The following is an 18,818-nucleotide window of genomic DNA, read 5'->3' as shown; positions in this document are numbered from 1 at the left end:
AATACTTTTTTTATGATTTACATTTTTTATTATTTAGATTTTTTTTTTTTTCCTTTCAAATTGACAAAACAGTACATTCCATTTTACAGATAAAGGTGTTTTATCAAAACTGTATTTTCTGAAGTTGCTAGAATAAATCCACAAGAAATAAACAATTGAAAAAAATTCAAACAACAATATTCTGTCTGGACTTTAAATAAATCAAGGTGGTCTTTCTTCATTGTTTGTTGAACTGAACTTTTAGAAATCACTCAGAATCACATATGTATAATTAATCACAATGTGTACTTTTATTTGTTTTTTTCACTCCCCTTGACTTTTAATGTCAATTCCAGTGTGGTCTGTACAGCAGAGTAACTATCCTTTTTGTCTTTTCTTTCTTTTTCCTTGCAGCCTCATTGTGTGTTGCTGGCATCAAAGGAGAACTCTGCTCCAGTGAAACTGGGTGGCTTTGGTGTGGCTATACAGCTGGGAGAGTCTGGATTAGTGGCTGGAGGTATTTGGAAAAAACCCTGTTTAAACTTGTACAACACATGGACATTTCCTGTGTACTTTACCTGTACTGCAAACTAGGTGCTTCCTTCTGGTCAACAGTATTCATTTGCAATAAAAGCATATAATTGAAATTAAATGAAGCACAAACTACATAAGAAAATAACATCCTCTTTTCATTAAATTGGCTTGGAGAACTGAAACTCTTCAGAATATGAAGCTTTCACTTGTATCACGAAGAGTAATTATGCATTTTGTTCCTTATTTTATAATACAAAACCATTTAGTCCATAATAACGCTCACACAGTGTCACTTCATAATTTGGGTCTTGAATTTCAAATCATTCAGAATTTGTCCTGATTCATGAGCTATGTGTCACTAATGCTGTTTGTGAGTGACTATGCATGATTGTGCTTAATTGTTTAAATCTTGTATCAGCGACAGCTCTTTTGTATGTATTTGAATGGATGCTCACACATGACATGTTGTCTGTGCCGCAGGCCGGGTGGGCACTCCGCACTTCATGGCCCCTGAGGTGGTGAAAAGAGAACCCTATGGGAAACCTGTGGATGTTTGGGGGTGTGGCGTCATTCTCTTCATCCTGCTGAGTGGCTGCCTGCCCTTCTATGGCACTAAAGAGCGCCTGTTTGAAGCAATCATTAAAGGAAAATACAAGGTAGTAGTTTAATAGCCTAGTCCGTCAAGATGAAACAGGACATGCTTTAAATATCTTTAAGGCCTTCAAAAGGGTCTGAAGTCAAGCAAATAAAAGCAGAGGGTGCTGAGGGTGTTTAAGGGCTTAGATTATGAGATAAGAAACCTTAAGTCAGTTACTTTTTACACATAAATCACTTACGAAAACCAGTGTTCCAGCATTTTGCTCTGTCCCAGGTCTGTCCCTTTTCCACCAGTGTGCATGAGCCAGTGACCAATATGGCTATTTCCATGCATCTAAACTGAATAAAGACATTTCAGGGCTCGAAAAATTGACTTCACACTGACCCTTTCCCTCACCTACTGGCCACTAACCAGAAACCACTAAAATCAGATTATATTCTAACCACATAAAATGTACCCACAACTACAGTTGGTTCCGGTTCTGTAATTCAGTCAAATGAAGTAAGAGTACAGTATGAACCAATTAAAGTATGAACCAATATTCCAAGTCCTCTGATGAGCTTTTTGTGAAAAACAGACTGAAATGTAAGTAATTAGTACCAAGTGTCATCATTGTCAGTAGAAATGTTGGCAGATTCTGAACATTGATTCTGGCACCATCACCATTTTGGAGGAAAAGTGGTATCGGAGGATCTGGGTTTGTCCATTTATCTATGCGTTTTCTTTGCAGATGAACCCTCGGCAGTGGGGCCACATTTCAGAGAGTGCCAAAGACCTGGTGCGTCGTATGCTGATGCTGGACCCTGCTGAAAGGATCACAGTTTATGAAGCTCTCAACCACCCCTGGCTCAAGGTATCATCTTCACTCAAGAAATATCTGCTTACTGATCTTGCTGAGTTTTATTATTAGTATTATTGTTGTTGTTGTTGTTATAATGAATAATATTAAAACCATACACCATACACCAACCATAACCAACTGTATGCATTATAAATACGCTAATTATATATTATTTTTCAGCTTTTATGTTTTCTTAATATGCTTTATTGTATTGTTTTGTTGTTGTTGTTGTTGTTGTTGTTGTTGTTGTTGTTGTTGTTGTTTTGTTTTGTTTTGTATTTGTGTTTATGTAGATTGACATATGTTTTTACAATAATTTATGGACTTAAGTTTTCATTCTTGAAAGAGATGAATAAGCACCATTTGAAGTAAGTGTGTTTCCTGTTAGGAGAGAGACCGATATGCCTACAAAATCCACCTTCCTGAAACAGTTGAGCAGCTGAGGAAGTTCAATGCCAGGAGGAAGCTAAAAGTGAGATGCACTTTTAGAGTCTCTGCATATTGCTTTAGCAACTGCTCTTGTGCATGATTCATGTGCATGTTCTGCAGTGTCATATAAATCCACAAATAAATAGTAATTAGGGCAGCCACAATGCACTATTATTGCACTATAGAAGTACAAAGGACAGAAATACATGTTTAGAGGCACATGTCATCTAAATTTGATTGTTGCTAAATATGCCGAGCTGATAAGTATTTGTACGGCTTGACAGGGTGCAGTGCTCGCCGCAGTCTCAAGTCACAAGTTCAACTCTTTCTATGGCGACCCACCTGAAGAGCTGCCTGACTACTCTGAGGACCCTACTTCATCAGGTACTACAGCAACCAGCAGAGATGCAACACCAGCTCCCACCTACTCTGTCTTCCTGAAGTGATATTTTTTGTACTGAATTATCAGTCTTGTAGTCTCTCATCACAGCGTTTTGGTTACTTTGATGTTATCTGCATTACAGAGAGAAAGAAGTTAAGCTTGTTAATAACTTGCTTAGACAAGCATCACAGTCATTATTGTGCACAATTTAGGAATTTGAACAAATGTCTGTCTCAGTAAGCTATCATGCTACAGGCATGAATTATTCCTCAAATCCCATTGCCTGTTGAGAAGAAGTGCTTCTTTTGTAAGTGAACAAACTTACAATTTTTGCCTTTCAGACAATAAAATGGATTTTAAAAAATCCCATAGTTACATTGAGGGATAAAAATGTCCCAAAGATTTAGGTTTTAGGCTTTTGACTTGAGCCATTGAGCAAACAGCCCTAGAAACTGCTCAGCAACACCCTATCATGTAAGTGAGTTTTGCATAGGCAAGCACCTCTCAAATTTTCTTAATCTATTTTTTAAACAGAACCAAAGTGTTCAAATGTCTTAAAGACCTCACAGTGTAATTTTCACACTCTTCAAACACTGACCACAAATATTTTGGTTTACAGCCTGGTTCAGATGTTTCCTGTTTATTTCTCTTACCAATTGTGGTTACATCTTTTTTTCACTTAACAGTTTCATAAACATCTTCTAAGATATACTAGAAATTTCATTTGAAAGTGCATTTAAGTAGTTATTCACAAAATGTTTTATGTTTGCACTTAAAAGAGTGTGGGTGAATCCTATCTCTAATCACATGACAATCCATATCTGCATTGTTAAAGTAATGCTTGTTGCTTGTTTCTATGCTGGCCTACCTGCAGGACTACTAGCGGCAGAAAGTAGGTGTCACTGTCTGTACCTTTACGAAGTACAAGTGTCTGACTGCTTCTTTCAAATCAAGTTCATGCATTTCCTGGGTATCTGAAAGTCATGGTGTTTGCTCACTTGTGTTTGTATGTAAAGGGGCTGTGTCACAAGTGCTGGATAGTTTGGAGGAGATCCATGCACTGACGGACTGCAGTGAGAAAGACTTGGACTTTCTACACAGCGTCTTCCAGGACCATCACCTCCACACATTGCTTGATGTGAGAGACTGTACTATACAGGCAAACACATATATATACACACCCCATAAAACACTTCCTTCTTTATACAACAGAAACAGATGAGTCAAGATGCTCTTATATCTTGGTGTGATTAACTTGCTTTGAAGTAAATGTCACGTTAGGAATTTTTTTCTTCTGCTTTTGATTAGTCAGCATTGACCTAGTCTCAGCTTCGGATCATTCACAGACCTTCTGATGCATATTGAACACAAAAATGGCTAGAGTTCACTGACATTGCAGTTCCAGTCTTTATATTTCTTTTGCCTTCATCTAATGATCAAATAAGGTTAATATTTGAAAACATTAAATAATTTAATAAAACTGCTGTTGTGAATCTCAAAATGATTATCCATTTCTCATACTGATGTTGTGATGCCTAAATTCCCTTATAGCATTTAACACAACTGATTTTAACTATTAGCCATAGTAAGTTTGGCTACGCATTAACTTTCCTAAGCAGGTTACATTTGGTTTCTTGACGTTTGGCAGACAGTTTTTAGCCAAATCATCTTACAATATACTTATTGCTGGCACAGACACTGACAAACAATTTGTGGGTAGTTGCACACAAGTAGTAGTTCGTTTTGATCTTGGTGGGCTGCTGACAGCCTACAATCTTGATCATTACCCTTCAACCACCCAAACAAATGCTACAGATATCAATCTGTATAGAAATAATTGGCCAGAACTAACTAGCTACCAATTTCAGAATTTCCCATTCAGCTTTCCAAAGAAATGTTTAGTGTTGACTTTTTTTGTTTATTTGAGAACTTAATGGACTTTGTTCATGCATTGTTCTTTGTTCATTCATTGCATCTTGTGAAAGCATACACACTGCATGGCCTCGGCACACACACGCACACTTGTCTCTTAGTATTATGGCATTATGCACATTTTGTTGTGTGTGAATAAGTGCAGCTGTGGACTGTCTTCACAGTCACTATGTTTGTGTGTGCGTCTGTGAACCGAAGCCTCTATAGAGAGGCGTACAGCTCGGTACAACCCAGCATGGATGATAGGGCCTGTCTCCATAGCCACAGGCCAGAGGAAAGCAGAGAGGAGGGCACACCCCTTATGCCAGTGCTCTGTGGGTAAGATTATCACCAGGAGGCTTTGAATGCATGTCGTCCCATTGAGAACTCAACGCCTACCCTGAATAGGGAGGGAAACAATAGCACCTATTGTCAGCCCCTTGCTTTTTTTACTGTTGCGGCTCCAGCAGTATCTGTGTATCAGCAGAGCTACTCCAGACTTTGCCATCCTCTCCATTCAAGCTCTGAGTGTAACTCTCCCTTCATGAAACAGGACAGAGGGGTTGAGATCCTATCAGGACAAACTTTGTCTGGAGTTTTACTTTGGTTTTGGTTGTTTTTTATTTGGATGTGGTGAGTAACCTGGGGTATTTTTATATTTATTGTTGCTGGAGGTGTTGCAACCTTTTGCTCCATGCTACCTTTAAACTCTGCTGAAACTGTTTGTGTGAAGTTGTGAAATGTAGATAAATATAGATAAAGAACTTGTATCCTGTGCACAGCAGTGCACTAACAGGATGTAGTGGTGTGATCTTGCCCGTGAGATGGCTTGTCCCGTGAGAGTTATCACTCGAGGTGAACCACTTAAGAATCACATTGACGCACAAGAAAATTTAAATGCAAATAACTCAGAGCATAATGCAGCTGACTCAGATGCGCAGAAAAAAGGACCAGTAAAACATGACCAGTAGACATGGAAAACATCTGTTAATGCAATTACAGCAGTTCATCACTGGAATAATAAAAAAAAATTAAAAAAAGTATTTAATTATACATCATTTTTTTTATGTTTAACATTTTGCCGGAAAAACTGTAGTCTGTAACATGCAATAAAGCTGTTCAGATGTGATGTCGATTTGCAGGCCCTTAACAAATGCAGCAATGCCAGTGAAATGTTATTGTTTGTGAGGGTTAACCTCTTATTGGTTCTCCTCTACTCAAAAAGCAAAATATCACATAATACCCAAATCAAAATTTGCTTTGTTAAACATTAATGATAATGTTCACTTTTGAGAACTGTATAGTTCTTGAACAATATTTTTTTAAAGATCTTGATTCCTTCCATGCATGCTGATGTTTTTGTTTTTTAATAGAGCCAAGGAGTCTTGTGATGATTGTTCTGTCCCTTTTCACTTTTTCAGCTGTACGACAAGATAAACACAAAGTCTTCACCGCAAATCAGGAATCCTGCAAGTGACGCAGTTCAGAGAGCCAAAGAGGTGAGTGTAGGCTACAGTAATGGAAACATGCTCTTGTAGTTGCAAATATAAAATTGAGGTCCAGAGAGGTTCCTAGCACAAGTTTAATTACCTTCATTGTAGTTTTTGACTTGTTATTGTTGATTTAAAAAAAAAAAAAAAAAAAAAAAAACAGGACAAATTTTTTTCTACTGGTCTTCACAACCTGTCCATTTCCGAGAAGATGCAATTTAATGTCTCTTTTTAATTTCTTCAACAAGAAAGTATGTTAATGTGACTTAACAGTATAATATTTATATGATTTGTCTTGAATGTGTTAAATTAGAATGACATTTTAAATACTTATTACTCTGTTTATCAGAATATTTTTGTGTATTTACAGTATGTCCTCATTTTTTAACCACTATTCTGTCTAGTTTGTATTTCCATTTTAATACAGCTCATCTGGATGTTCAGAAATGGCGCACTGCATGACCTACTCACTCCTTGGCTTTCCTAGATACTGAATTTTCTCACTGCATATTTCTGTCATGGTTTTTTCACTTCTGCTCTGTGGGCTTTTTGACGCCTGCTCTTTTTTATATTATTTATTGACTAAGAACTTTTTCAAGATAAATTTATAAACCTGGAAGTGAGCTAAATTGCCAGATTATAACTGAAAGCTGATGACAGAAAGCTGTTGAAAGCTAACAAAAACACGTTATGGTTTGCTTCGTATGTACGATTTGTTGACATAAAATGTATTTTACAGATGATGGTCTCACAAATTTTAGCTTTTCAAATGGCAAATACAGTTTTAGTAATTTTATATCATCTCTGTTCATATCTGTTATTTAGAAAGCACCATGTGGCAGACAAATTAATGCGATTTTATAAAGTTTAACGTAATGCCTCAAACAAAGACCTGTTTTGTAGTCATTGCCTCTTAGAAGTGCATGATTTATGTGACATTTTTCCCTAGTGGTCTATTGCTTGTGTGAACACATGCCTGTTTTCTTCCTGGTGTATTTGAATGTATTCAAACCAGCTGCAGTTAGAAATCTGCATTAACAAGTGAATGGGTTTGTTTGCTTTTAACTACAGAGTAGACTAGAAAAAATAAAGAATAATGATTGTGTGGAGCTGGACTATCATTGAGATCACAGAGACTGACATGATGCTTCTCATGTTACCTGAAAGTAAATTTGAGAAAGTGAAAATGCATTTAGCTCGGTGATCTTATCAGGCTGTATGTTTGATGTGTGACTGTGTGCTTTCCTCACTTTTGGCTGAAAGTGTTTTGCTCTCTTCATTTGCACAGAAAACAGCTAAAATCCTCACAATTAACACAAATAGACAGTTAATAGTTTTGCTAATGGTTCTATTTTGTCCTTAACACACTAAGTGAAGTTTAATTATCCATTAATCACAATGTCCAGTAACTTTAGGAGCATTGCTCCTAAAAAATCCCCCAAAATCCCTTGCTGGCTGTAAAGACATAAAAGACATGTATCTAGTATTTATTATAAACAATCTTATGTCAGTGAGGCCAGGTGGGCAGGAAAGGTTATGTTAACCAAAAGTCAAGGTAATGCAACCTAAAATCTTGCCAATAGTTAATGTAGCAATTTAATTTAGTTAAATGTAATAAAAATGATGGGAATAATAGGAAATTGTAACACGGTTCGTAGATGTGGGAAGAAGGAGGCGGGAACCGGCGAACGTTCAAACAATCTTTAATAAAATAAACAAAGAACAAAACGAAAGTAATGCCGGCAGACCCTCGCAGACGTCTGCCAGCCACACAAACATAATAAAACATAAAATAAAGTCCAGGCCTGGTCCTCTCTCATCCTTCACTGTCGTCGCTCCTCCTTTTATGCTCCCGGAGCTCCTCCGTGAGAGACTCAAGGCCGCGCCGTTCCCTCATGGCTCTCGCCTGCCCTGGTCGCCACAGAAATGATGATGGATTTCTTTACATCCTCGTCAAAATTCACCCTCTCTATTTGGTAATTGCACGTTATTGATCTTTAGGGCTCCCCCTGACTAAAGAGTTTTAATTTAAGGCTTGCAGTCTCCGTTCTAATTCATCCCAAAGGTGTTCTATCAGGTTGAGGTCAGGACTCTGTGCAGGCCAGTCAAATTCCTCCACACCAAACTCATCTATGTCTTTATGGACCTTGCTTTGTGCACTGGTGCGCAGTCATGTTGGAACAGGAAGGGGCCATCCCCAAACTGTTACAACAAAGTTGGGAGCATGAAATTGTCCAAAATGTCTTGGTATGCTGAAGCATTAAGAGTTCCTTTCACTGGAACTAAGGGACCAAGCCCAACCCCTGAAAAACAACCCCACACCATAATCCCCCCTCCTCCAAACTTTACACTTGGCACAGTGCAGTCAGGCAAGTACCGTTCTCCTGGCAACTGCCAAACCCAGACTTGTCCATCGGATTGCCAGACAGAGAAGCGGGAAATCAGCACTCCAGAGAGCGGCGTGCTTTACACCACTGCATCCGACGCTTTGCATTGCACTTGGTGATGTAAGGTTTGGATGCAGCTGCTCAACCATGGAAACCCATTCAATGAAGCTCTCTACACACTGTTCTTGAGCTAATCTGAAGGCCACATGAAGTTTGGAGGTCTGTAGCTATTGACTCTGCAGAAATCATGGTACCACGCTTGAATTCACTGAGCTCCTGAGAGCGACCCATTCTTTCACAGATGTTTGTAGAAGCAGTCTGCATGCCTAGGTGCTTGATTTTATACACCTGTGGCCATGGAAGTGATTGGAACACCTGAATTCAATGATTTGGAAGGCTGTCCCAATACTTTTGGCAATATAGTGTATTATACACTGAGCTAGGCTGCTTTTAAATGAATTTAGATATTTAAAGTAAAAAGGTATTCTTCAGCAAATGTATGTGTTTTAAGAGGCTTTAACGTTACTCCCTTCAAACTTAAATTGAAATGTCATTGTTTCCGTCACTGCAACTTCCCACACACACACACACACACACACACATACATACAGTCATTAAATACGTTCAGCCCAAGCAGTGGTTGGATAGGCTTTATTAGTTTATTGTCATATACAGCGTTTCAGAGCCGTTTAAATTTCTCTCAGATCTGTTTTGCCTCCATTGCTGCTTAACAAGTGAACTCTGCAATTGCGTCTGCAAATGAGTGCCTGACGAAAAATTATGCTAAAATCACGCTAATATTTACATTGTGTCGGAAAATGTTGTTCTCGTAATTCTGTTACGTTTGTGTCGATTTTGTGTATATTTTAGTTAAAACCGTTGCACAAGTATTAAGAAATTTCTCATGTACTGTAGGTTTTTCCCCTATGTGTTCTATATAATGTCCACTAGGAGTTCCTCTAGGCAAATGCTTTTCTGTATTGGTTTTCCCTAAAGAGATGCGCAGTTTTTGAAAATGAATGTATGCGTAATTACTACATGGACCAGCTGTGTTAATGATCTGTCCGTCATGGACTGTAGCGGTCACTTCCACTTCCAAATTTGGCCGACTATGCCTCTTCTCATAGACTAACGTGTAGACTAATGTGTAGTTAGGGGGCAGCCCTATTGATCTTATTGTCGATTCATCAAAGTATGTGTATTTTTTTTTTTTTTTTTTTTTTTTTTTTTTTTTGTATATTGGACTTTTCAAGTCATTTAGTCAGCTTAAAGGAACACTCCACTTTTTTTGAAAATAGGCTCATTTTCCAACTCCCCTAGAGTTAAACAGTCCATTCAGCCGATCTCCGGTTCTGGCGGTACCACTTTTAGCATAGCTTAGCATAGTTCATTGAATCTGATTAGACCGTTAGCATCGCGCTTAAAAGTGACCAAAGAGTTTTGATATTTTTCCTATTTAAAACTTGACTCTTCTGTAGTTACATCGTGTACTAAGACCGGCGGAAAATAAAAAGTTGTGATTTTCTAGGCTGATATGGCTAGGAACTATACTCTCATTCAGGCGTAATAATCAAGGAACTTTGCTGCCGTACCATGGCTGCAGCAGTGCAATGATATTACGCAGCGCCCGTGTGCCCCTGCTTGCACAGGGAACGTGCCTTGCAACCATGGAGACGTTTGTGAGAGACGCTGCGTAATATCATTGCAACTCTTTGGTCATTTTTAAGCGCAATGCTAATGGTCTAATCAGATTCAATGAACTATGCTAAGCTATGCTAAAAGTGGTACCGCAAGAACCGGAGATCGGCTGAATGGATTCGAAAACGGTAAAACTCAACTGTTTAACTCTAGGGGAGTTGGAAAATGAGCCTATTTTCAAAAAAAGTGGAGTGTTCCTTTAAACCTGACACTCCACAATCGACTGCAAGCTCACATTCATTTACTCAGATGTTCACAATATGGAAGAAAAGATCTGTTGCCGCTTTAGTTACATAGCGACTTTAAACTGCAGTTTTAGGAGGAGAGAAGTCCCCCATACTTTATTTTTTTGTAAAGTAAAATGGGTTACGAATGCTATTTCATGTTGACTTGAAGTTAGTGAATGAAAACTGATAATGTCTTACATAGCAATTGCATCAACAGGAGCTCTGAGTATTTTGAATATGTGTCAATGAATCTTAACTTGATGATGATCAGATAAGATTGATCAATCAGATGTGTTAAACAGATTTTAATTTTTGGGTGACCTATCCCTTTAAGTTCCCATAAAGAGATTAAAGTAATCTTAGTTTGGATAAAACAATCTGCATATTCTAAGATAAAAATAGTAAGTTGACTAGTCTTGATGGTTGCTTCTGACGTCAAACTAGTTTGATGGCCTCCCTCAGTGGTTTTCTTGGTTCTGAGCCCTCTAAACCAGTCCCTTCTTAGTCAAAAAAATAACCTATAAAGCTCAACCTTCCTTTAGTATTGCACGTCAAAAAGGAACTCAGGCCGGCTGGTGATTTAAGTGCTGTGCTCTCAAATAACCCTCCTTGGCCTCTTGCTTGTGATCACTGGCAGTGGTGAAATGCTTAAGGATTATCCTCTTTGTATTGCTTAGAGCCAGCGGGGCGGAAACTAACCCATCACCTCTCACTGTTTTCCCTGAGCGACTGAAACTTGCGGAGACGGCATAATGCCTCCCTCCAAAATTCAGCCTTCGACTCTGCTGCTTCTTACACAGACTATACTGTATCAAATGTTATAAAACTGTCCTGTGTGTGTCTCTCATGCTAAGACCTCCACTGAAGACGGGTCAAGCACGGCTTTGAAACATCTGGAATATGTAAGCTGCAGACATTTTCCCAATCTTATGTCCACTTCTTTTTACCACTTTTGTAGAACATGTGGAAATTTCTAGCATCACGGATTCTTGTAAATGTCTGAGCTTTGCATTTAGTGATGTTGACTGGCAGTGAGGGGCTGCCAGATGGGTTTAAACATTGATTAGAGCTCATTAGAGATGATTAGTGTGGTTCAAAAGACGTTCAGGTTCCGGCGCTCAGAAGCATTCAGCGGGAAGTTGTGACATATCTGCAGTACGGTGCCAAATCACCCCCTTCCCACCTGACCCGTCCCACCCCGCCAAATAGAAGGGCAAAATGAGTCCAGACAGCAGTGCTGATTGGTCACATGGGGTCTAAGGGTCATGCCAGAAATTTTTGTGTGTATGTGTGTGTGTCTGTTCTGATATATGATGTGTGGGGTCTCAGCAGTCCAGCTCAAAGTTGTGTTGGAGTGTATGAGATTAAAAAGCCGATGTCAGATATAGCATCTTTACTCAACTCAAGAGATATACTTAGCATGGAGATGACAGCCTGAGGAAAAGCCTGATGACTCTGTCTGTCTGTAGGTACTGGAGGAGATTTCATGCTACCCGGAGAATACAGACGCTAAAGAACTGAGACGGATCCTATCCCAGCCCCATTTCATGGTGAGTCACAGCAGCACAGCTCTAATTCTTTGACTAATCTCTTTACAAAAACATGTTAAACTCAATATGAAATCAAAATTAACTATTTACTTTCCTTAATGCATGTTCTGGTCTTGTTGAAGATGATTAATTGGCCATGTTATTCTTTGTTATGTTTAATCAACATGTAAAACCTTGCTTTTCCTCTGAAACAATTTTTCTTTTCCACTGATGGCTGTGCGGACTGTTGGATAATGGTAGCCAATAGCCAAATATCTATTTAGTCATTGCTATCACACGAAACTAATACTTTTATTCATCAAGGGCACATTAAATTGACTAAAAATGACAGTAAACACATTTATATTGTCACAAAAAAAAAAAATGCTGTTTTATTTTTACTTTCTATTCATCAAAGATTCCTGGAAAAAAAAGTAACACTGTTTCCACAAAAATAGACAGCTTTTTTTATCATTGTTATTAATAAAAAAAAATATTAATTTTCTGATGGATTTCTGAAGAGAGCTTAGCAGGCTTCTTTCAAAAACATTAACAAATCTTACTGACCCAAAACATTTGAATGGCAGTGAATGTTGCATTACAAAAGTAAAATGGTTTGTGAACGTAACTTCATATTGATCTCAAGGCGATCCTTATTATCATCTTAGTGTTAGACAACACTGCTAACATAATGAAGTACAGTTAAATGGCAAAAGTGAAGTCTTCAAGTTTGCTTAAATTTCAGTCAGCAAAACTATCTTTGAGAGATTAATTAGAGCACTTGAACTTAGTCTTTATGAAGTAAATTATTTATTCAGGATGTTTGTTATTTCACCATCTCAGTCTTCGCAATCCTTTTCTGTAATCCTCTTCGCTAATCAATGAGATATTCGTTAGTTGTGTTCAGAGCATTATTATCAGCTGGACAAACAACCTCATGACAGATGAAACAGAGTTTGCCCTTTGCTCCACACTGACTGTTTGTGAGGGTTTAGCTGATTAAAGATTCCTCCACTTTTTACACAGAAAACATTGTGTAACTCTTAGAATTGAAAACGTTCTTCCTAGTTGAAAAAGACCATTTGTTGAAATGTTAATATCGCATAATTCTAAAGGTTTACCTTTCAAACGGGGTGGTAGTGAGGGTGAGAATTGTTGGTGAAATTGAAAGTAGACAAAAATAGGAAAATCTGAATCTTCAAAGTGTATGAGATAAGTTGGAGACAAATGATGTGTAATGGAACGCTGAGCAAGATTAATTTAAAATGATCTGGCATGATCCAGGCTGCAAGGGAATTATTTGGGGGCTTTTTAAAAGGTTTTTACTTCCACTTAAACTTAGGGATTTATTATAGAACTGAGAGAAATAAAGAGGGAACGGTTACTTTTCAGAGGAAAGGAGTCAAATAGAGCTCATGCATGAAAAAACAAGACGTGGGTGAAGTTAGCCTTACTAACTCTGACAGCCAGGTCAAGAGTGTGTGTGTGCGTGGGGCAGAACAGAGATAAAATGAAAGAGAGGAGGGAGGCACCATCAGGTACTAGCTGTCCAATTCCAGCATGACCTTGCCCTTGATGCTTTTCTCATAATTGCACACAAGATGATAGAGTCAGATGAGCCATCAAGAAAAGAGATAAATTTTGTGGTGCTTATTATAGTAAACTAAATTTGTACACTACTGTTCAAACTTGCATGTTCGATAAGATTTTTTTTTTTCTTTTTAAAGAAATTAATACTTTTATACAGCAAGGATGCAATACAATGATCAAATGTGAGTGTAGTGTGACTTTTACATTGATACAAAAAATATACTATTATAATCTAATCTATTAGTATGGTTTCCACAAAAATATTAGGCAGCAGAACTGTTTTCAACATTGATAATAGTAAGAAATGTTTCTTGAGTACCAAATTAGCATATTGGAATGATTTCTGTAAGATCATGTGACACTGAAGACTGGAGTAATGCTGAAAATTCAGCTTTGCCATCACAGGAATGTGTTACCTTTTATTTTAAATTGTAATGATATCTCAAAAGATTACTGTGTTTCCTGTATTTTTTATCAAATAAATGCAGCCTGGGTGGTGATATGAGACTTCTTTGAAAAAAAAAATGTTACTAGCCCAAACAACAAGAACTCACACATGAGTGGTGCTTGCACATCATGCCTCCTTGATTGATTACCAAGACAATGCTCTGTGATTGCTAATGTGATCTGAGTGGATTTTAGTTTATCACTATCTGCTTGTTAGTGTGTTTGTTCTGAGTGTTTACTAGCTGTATGCTTACTAGCTTAGGTACCTCCAGTATAAGTCTATGAGATTTTGTTGTTAGAGTGTGCGTGTGATCTCTCTCTCTCTCTCTCTCTCTCTCTCTCTCTCTCTCTATCACTTTCCTTCAAGGCCTTACTTCAGACTCATGATGTTGTGGCACATGAGGTGTACAGTGACGAGGCACTAAGGGTCACTCCACCACCTACATCACCATACCTCAACGGAGACTCACCTGAAAGCACGAACGGAGACATGGACATAGAGAATGTCACCCGGGTGCGCCTTGTTCAGTTCCAGAAGAACACAGATGAACCAATGGTATGAATGCTCAACTTGTACATGTACACACACTTATAAAAACTTAAGGAATTATATGCCTAGCATGAACTTGAACAGTTTCTCATATAGTTAGCTATCATAGCAGCTCTTTAAATTTTAGCTGTTTTGATCCTTTCACTTTCGATGTGTGGAAACGCTAGCTCTGCACATTAAATATCCTGTGTTGAGACACTTGTCTCACATTTTGACACCCAGAGCTAATACTGTTATTGATAAAGCTCTCATAGTGGTTACAGATTATTTCCACGTAAGTCAAATTTCCTGAAAGCTTGACGTTCTCATCAATGTGGCTTCAAATGAGTTTGTGGGCACTGTTTCAGGGCATCACGTTGAAAATGAATGACCTGAACCATTGCATTGTGGCACGAATAATGCATGGAGGAATGATCCACAGACAAGGTACATGCACCAAATAATTTTCCCTCAAACCCTAGTAGTCTTTAAGACCCAAACTGCTATACACTGCAGTCTCTCCTATATTTTCATATCTCCATAAACACTTGATGAATTAATAGGAATGAGAAGAAACCCATGCTGCTTCAAAACAGACCCCTCAACATATATTTCCACATGGCGAGCTTGAGAGTGTGTGCCATCACCCCGTGAAGGGCAGATTGCACAATCTCTTAGAACTTGGCAGCAGTTAACACTGACGTAAAGGTCTTAACCACATGCCAAACACACACACAGCATCATCAAGTGTCTCATACGTGCAGTCTGCAAACCGGACAATCTCGTGGAGGGAAGGTCAAGATAGAAATGAAATTATGAAGTCTGTAACACTACAGTCATTTACTAACACATGTAATGTGCCACTATGTCACAAATCAGGGACTTTACACATTGGAGACGAGATCCGGGAGATCAACGGCATAAGCGTAGCAAATCAAACAGTGGAGCAGCTTCAGAAAATGCTTGTGAGTGGGAACATCATTTATTTCAAGCTGTGGTTTCTTTAAAGAAATAATTTACCCAAACATTTCAATTTTGTTACCATTTACTCACCCTCATGTTGTTTGAACTTTGATGGGGTTTTTTGATGGAACACAAATGGAATTATCTAGCAAAATGTCCAGAGTGCCAGACACCAACCAGTGACAACTTAAGAATTTGTTCTTTTTCTTAAGGTTTTCTATTAAACTGTAAGTGCCCTGAAAAGTGAACGTCACATGTTAAATAACCAAATTTATTTTCATAGTAAACATTGCAACAGACATTTATCACTCAGTTTAGCACTTTCAAATATGAAATATAAAAAAGTAATATTAATTAAATTAATGATAAGGGTATTTACTTAAATACGCATGGATGTCAGATGCGTTGTCTGTTTGATGCCGTCACAAGGTGTTCCGAATGAACACGTATATTCAAGTGAAATGAGCTTGTACAGATATTACGTTCTCAGTGAGTAGAGAGCAATGAACACTGTGTAGGAACCCTGTTGATCTGAACACTGCTTAACACAAAGCTTCTGTTTTCCATTTGTGTTCCTTGGAAATAAGAAAATCATATGGATTTGGAACAACATGAAGATGAGTAAATGACAAATTTTGTCAAAGTCTCTTAAACAGGCATTTAGCTTTACCACCATTGTTCAGACATAATCCAGTAAAAATGATATTCTTTTAAGAAAATAAATAAATTGCTTTTTGTTTCTCTATTGACAGCGAGAAATGAGAGGCAGCATCACCTTTAAGATTGTTCCAAGCTACCGCAATCAACAGTCATCCTGTGAGGTAACGGCCTCTGTGGTCATTGCACTCTCTTCTGCTCTGTGTCTCTGCCAGTCTCCTCTCTCTGCAGTGCTGTGGTTTGCCTCCCTGGCCTGTCGTGGCCTTGTGTGGTGGGGTTTGATTGCCGTGGACTCTTGTGTGACTAACTGCCTGCCTGATGGCTGCGTGTTAACGCTTTTCTCCCCAAAAGCCTCCATTCTGCCGGACCAAAAGGCCCGGTTCAAACACTACCGCACACCAATTTTACAACCAAGATACCGGAACCCTCCCTTACATATTACCAGTTTAGATGTACAATGTGAGAATGTTTCACAATCTGTTCATAGACAGTGTTGTAGCATTATTCACGATTTATAAAGTGAATCTGTACCGTATTGCTTACAGAAATATATTTCCCATAACACTCCCCATCCATATCACACGATTCCTCATTTCTAAATGCATACTGGCATTAAAGAATTCAAATTTCACTTGGAGTTCCTTCAAACATTAAATCTCTCAGAGTTAGTTTACACATAGAAAGGTGTGTTGGCTCCCCCTTCTGGTGGGAAGCTGAAATGCGGCCTGTTGTTCACAACATGTTTCCCTTCCCTTTGCAACTGTAACATTACTATGCTTTAAAAATGTCCATTTAATAACTTTCATCTCAAGCAAATCTTTTGGTTTCCCTTATATGATGTCCCCAGTTTCCGCAGTGTTGGCTAGTTTCCGTTTGCTCTGCTGTTTCGCTGACCTTTATATCTTATTACAGAAAGAATCCCCCTCCACCTCCAGACAGTCCCCTGCTAATGGCCATTCCAGCATTAACAGTTCTATCTTGGTAAGGATCCCAGGCAACCTCAAATAACGACCCCCCCTTCCCACCCCCCAACAATCTCCTAATGTTTTTTGTGATTATTTCACCCCGTTCTTGCAATCATACCCTCTTAATTTGCACCAGATGTTATTAAATCTGTTTAATGTCCAGTTTTATGGTATTATTTTGTTTTCTCAGTATTTCTTTATATGTTTCACTAGGAATTTTTTGTTTTGACAATCTTAATAAACATAAACACAAAGACCACGAGTAACATCCATTGAACGTAGTTTGCTAGATTCCGTTATCTCAGTTCACAAATTGGTGTGCTCTGTGCTGCTGTAACTCACTCTGACTGTCAGTGTTAATACTGTTTCTGTAGACACGGTCCCAGGCACACTGTACTGTGGATGTGGGATGTACTATTGCTGTTTGTAATTAAATATTCCCAGTAGTTAATATCATTGATCTATAATGGCTGACAGTGAGCACAATGATTAGGACAAACTCTATGGAAGCATGCAAAGGATTCCTAACATTAATAAAAGCATGCATAATCCTAACAAAATCCAATGGGATCTGCATTAGCACTGTATATGGACTAGGGGTGGGCGATAAGAGATGTTGACACAAAAAAATCTATAGAAATTTGTCCAATAATATAAATTTCCTTATAAAATTAAAATTAAATTCTTATATTCTGCTGCTGGTAATGACAGAGAAAAGATTGGATAAAGTTTGGGAAAAGTTTTGGAAAGTGGCAGAAGGTTCTATAAAAATATTCTAAGCAGAAAAATATTTGTAATCAATATTTATTCATAGAAATATAATAAGTATTTAAATATCAATATAAAATGCATACTGTAATAATAAATATATGACTAATCAATTATTTAATTGGAATTAAAAAAAAAATCATAAAAATGTGCGATAAACCTGCCTTTACTGTGGACATTGTTTCAAGTCCTTATACTAAATACTTTTTTCAGTAATATTTGAATAAATTCAGAAAAAATATTTTTTTCAAAATGTGTAAGAATAACGTGATATTAATATTTGCTAATATCGCTCATCCCTGATATGGACCCAGTGGGACCCTCTTGGTGTTGGAGGAGAGTTAGTCTCCACCTCATGAACATGCTTGAATGGAGTGTGGTGCTGAAGCTGCTTGCTTGCTCCTTGCTTTCTTGTGTGTTGCTGTTCTGAGATTTACCCTCAACAGCCCTTCTTAACATACACATACACATAAAATGAAGAAACTTTTGTGATCCTCCCTTGTGGAGTTAGCATTGCCTACTCTTAACCAGAGTTTTTGTTATGTTGTGTTATGTTATGTTTTGTCTTTTAATTGTTATTGTCTTTCATGAATCAAAGTCTGCCTTTTCTCTGTAACTGGTCAGTCTCTCTTTCACTGCTGGGCTTTGCTTTACAGGACTTGCCATCAACCATCCAGCCAAAAGGACGCCAGGTGAATAGAGCATCCCTCAGTCTTAACCTTGTCTATTGACTTTTCATACTGCTTCTGTGCTTGAGATTGAATGAACGAGTTAGTGATTCACGGCTGTTAACACCCTGCTTTCTTAATCAGTTCTTTCACTAACACCATTCACTACACTGTATTTGCTGTATAATTGTTAAGCTGCTCTGCAGACAGTCTGACCAGCAGGCTG

The 18,818-nt window shown here is 38.1% G+C and overlaps 1 protein-coding gene across 15 annotated transcripts in view; it reads left to right on the top strand.

The window, feature by feature from the left end:
• Positions 1 to 18,818, top strand: part of caska (calcium/calmodulin-dependent serine protein kinase a) — a 183,786-nt gene that overhangs the window by 148,778 nt on the left and 16,190 nt on the right. For 2 of the 15 annotated variants that reach the window (XM_067410305.1, XM_067410291.1), the window contains exons 6-20: positions 394 to 496; positions 994 to 1,169; positions 1,842 to 1,964; positions 2,341 to 2,424; positions 2,666 to 2,765; positions 3,780 to 3,901; positions 6,096 to 6,173; positions 11,331 to 11,378; positions 11,946 to 12,026; positions 14,410 to 14,598; positions 14,940 to 15,018; positions 15,451 to 15,536; positions 16,287 to 16,355; positions 17,104 to 17,172; positions 18,581 to 18,616. In XM_067410305.1, the coding sequence (XP_067266406.1) occupies positions 394 to 496; positions 994 to 1,169; positions 1,842 to 1,964; positions 2,341 to 2,424; positions 2,666 to 2,765; positions 3,780 to 3,901; positions 6,096 to 6,173; positions 11,331 to 11,378; positions 11,946 to 12,026; positions 14,410 to 14,598; positions 14,940 to 15,018; positions 15,451 to 15,536; positions 16,287 to 16,355; positions 17,104 to 17,172; positions 18,581 to 18,616 (1,443 nt within the window). Of the gene's footprint in view, positions 1 to 393; positions 497 to 993; positions 1,173 to 1,841; positions 1,965 to 2,340; positions 2,425 to 2,665; positions 2,766 to 3,779; positions 3,902 to 6,095; positions 6,174 to 11,330; positions 11,379 to 11,945; positions 12,027 to 14,409; positions 14,599 to 14,939; positions 15,019 to 15,450; positions 15,537 to 16,286; positions 16,356 to 17,103; positions 17,173 to 18,580; positions 18,617 to 18,818 lie in introns of all 15 variants that reach the window. The other 13 variants (XM_067410292.1, XM_067410290.1, XM_067410293.1 and 10 more) reach the window with 9 other exon arrangements.

Source organism: Chanodichthys erythropterus, chromosome 14 (genome assembly GCF_024489055.1).
Source record: "Chanodichthys erythropterus isolate Z2021 chromosome 14, ASM2448905v1, whole genome shotgun sequence".
NCBI lineage: Eukaryota > Metazoa > Chordata > Actinopteri > Cypriniformes > Xenocyprididae > Chanodichthys > Chanodichthys erythropterus.
Note: the sequence above shows the minus strand (reverse complement) of the source record. Positions and strands in the feature narration are given on the sequence as shown.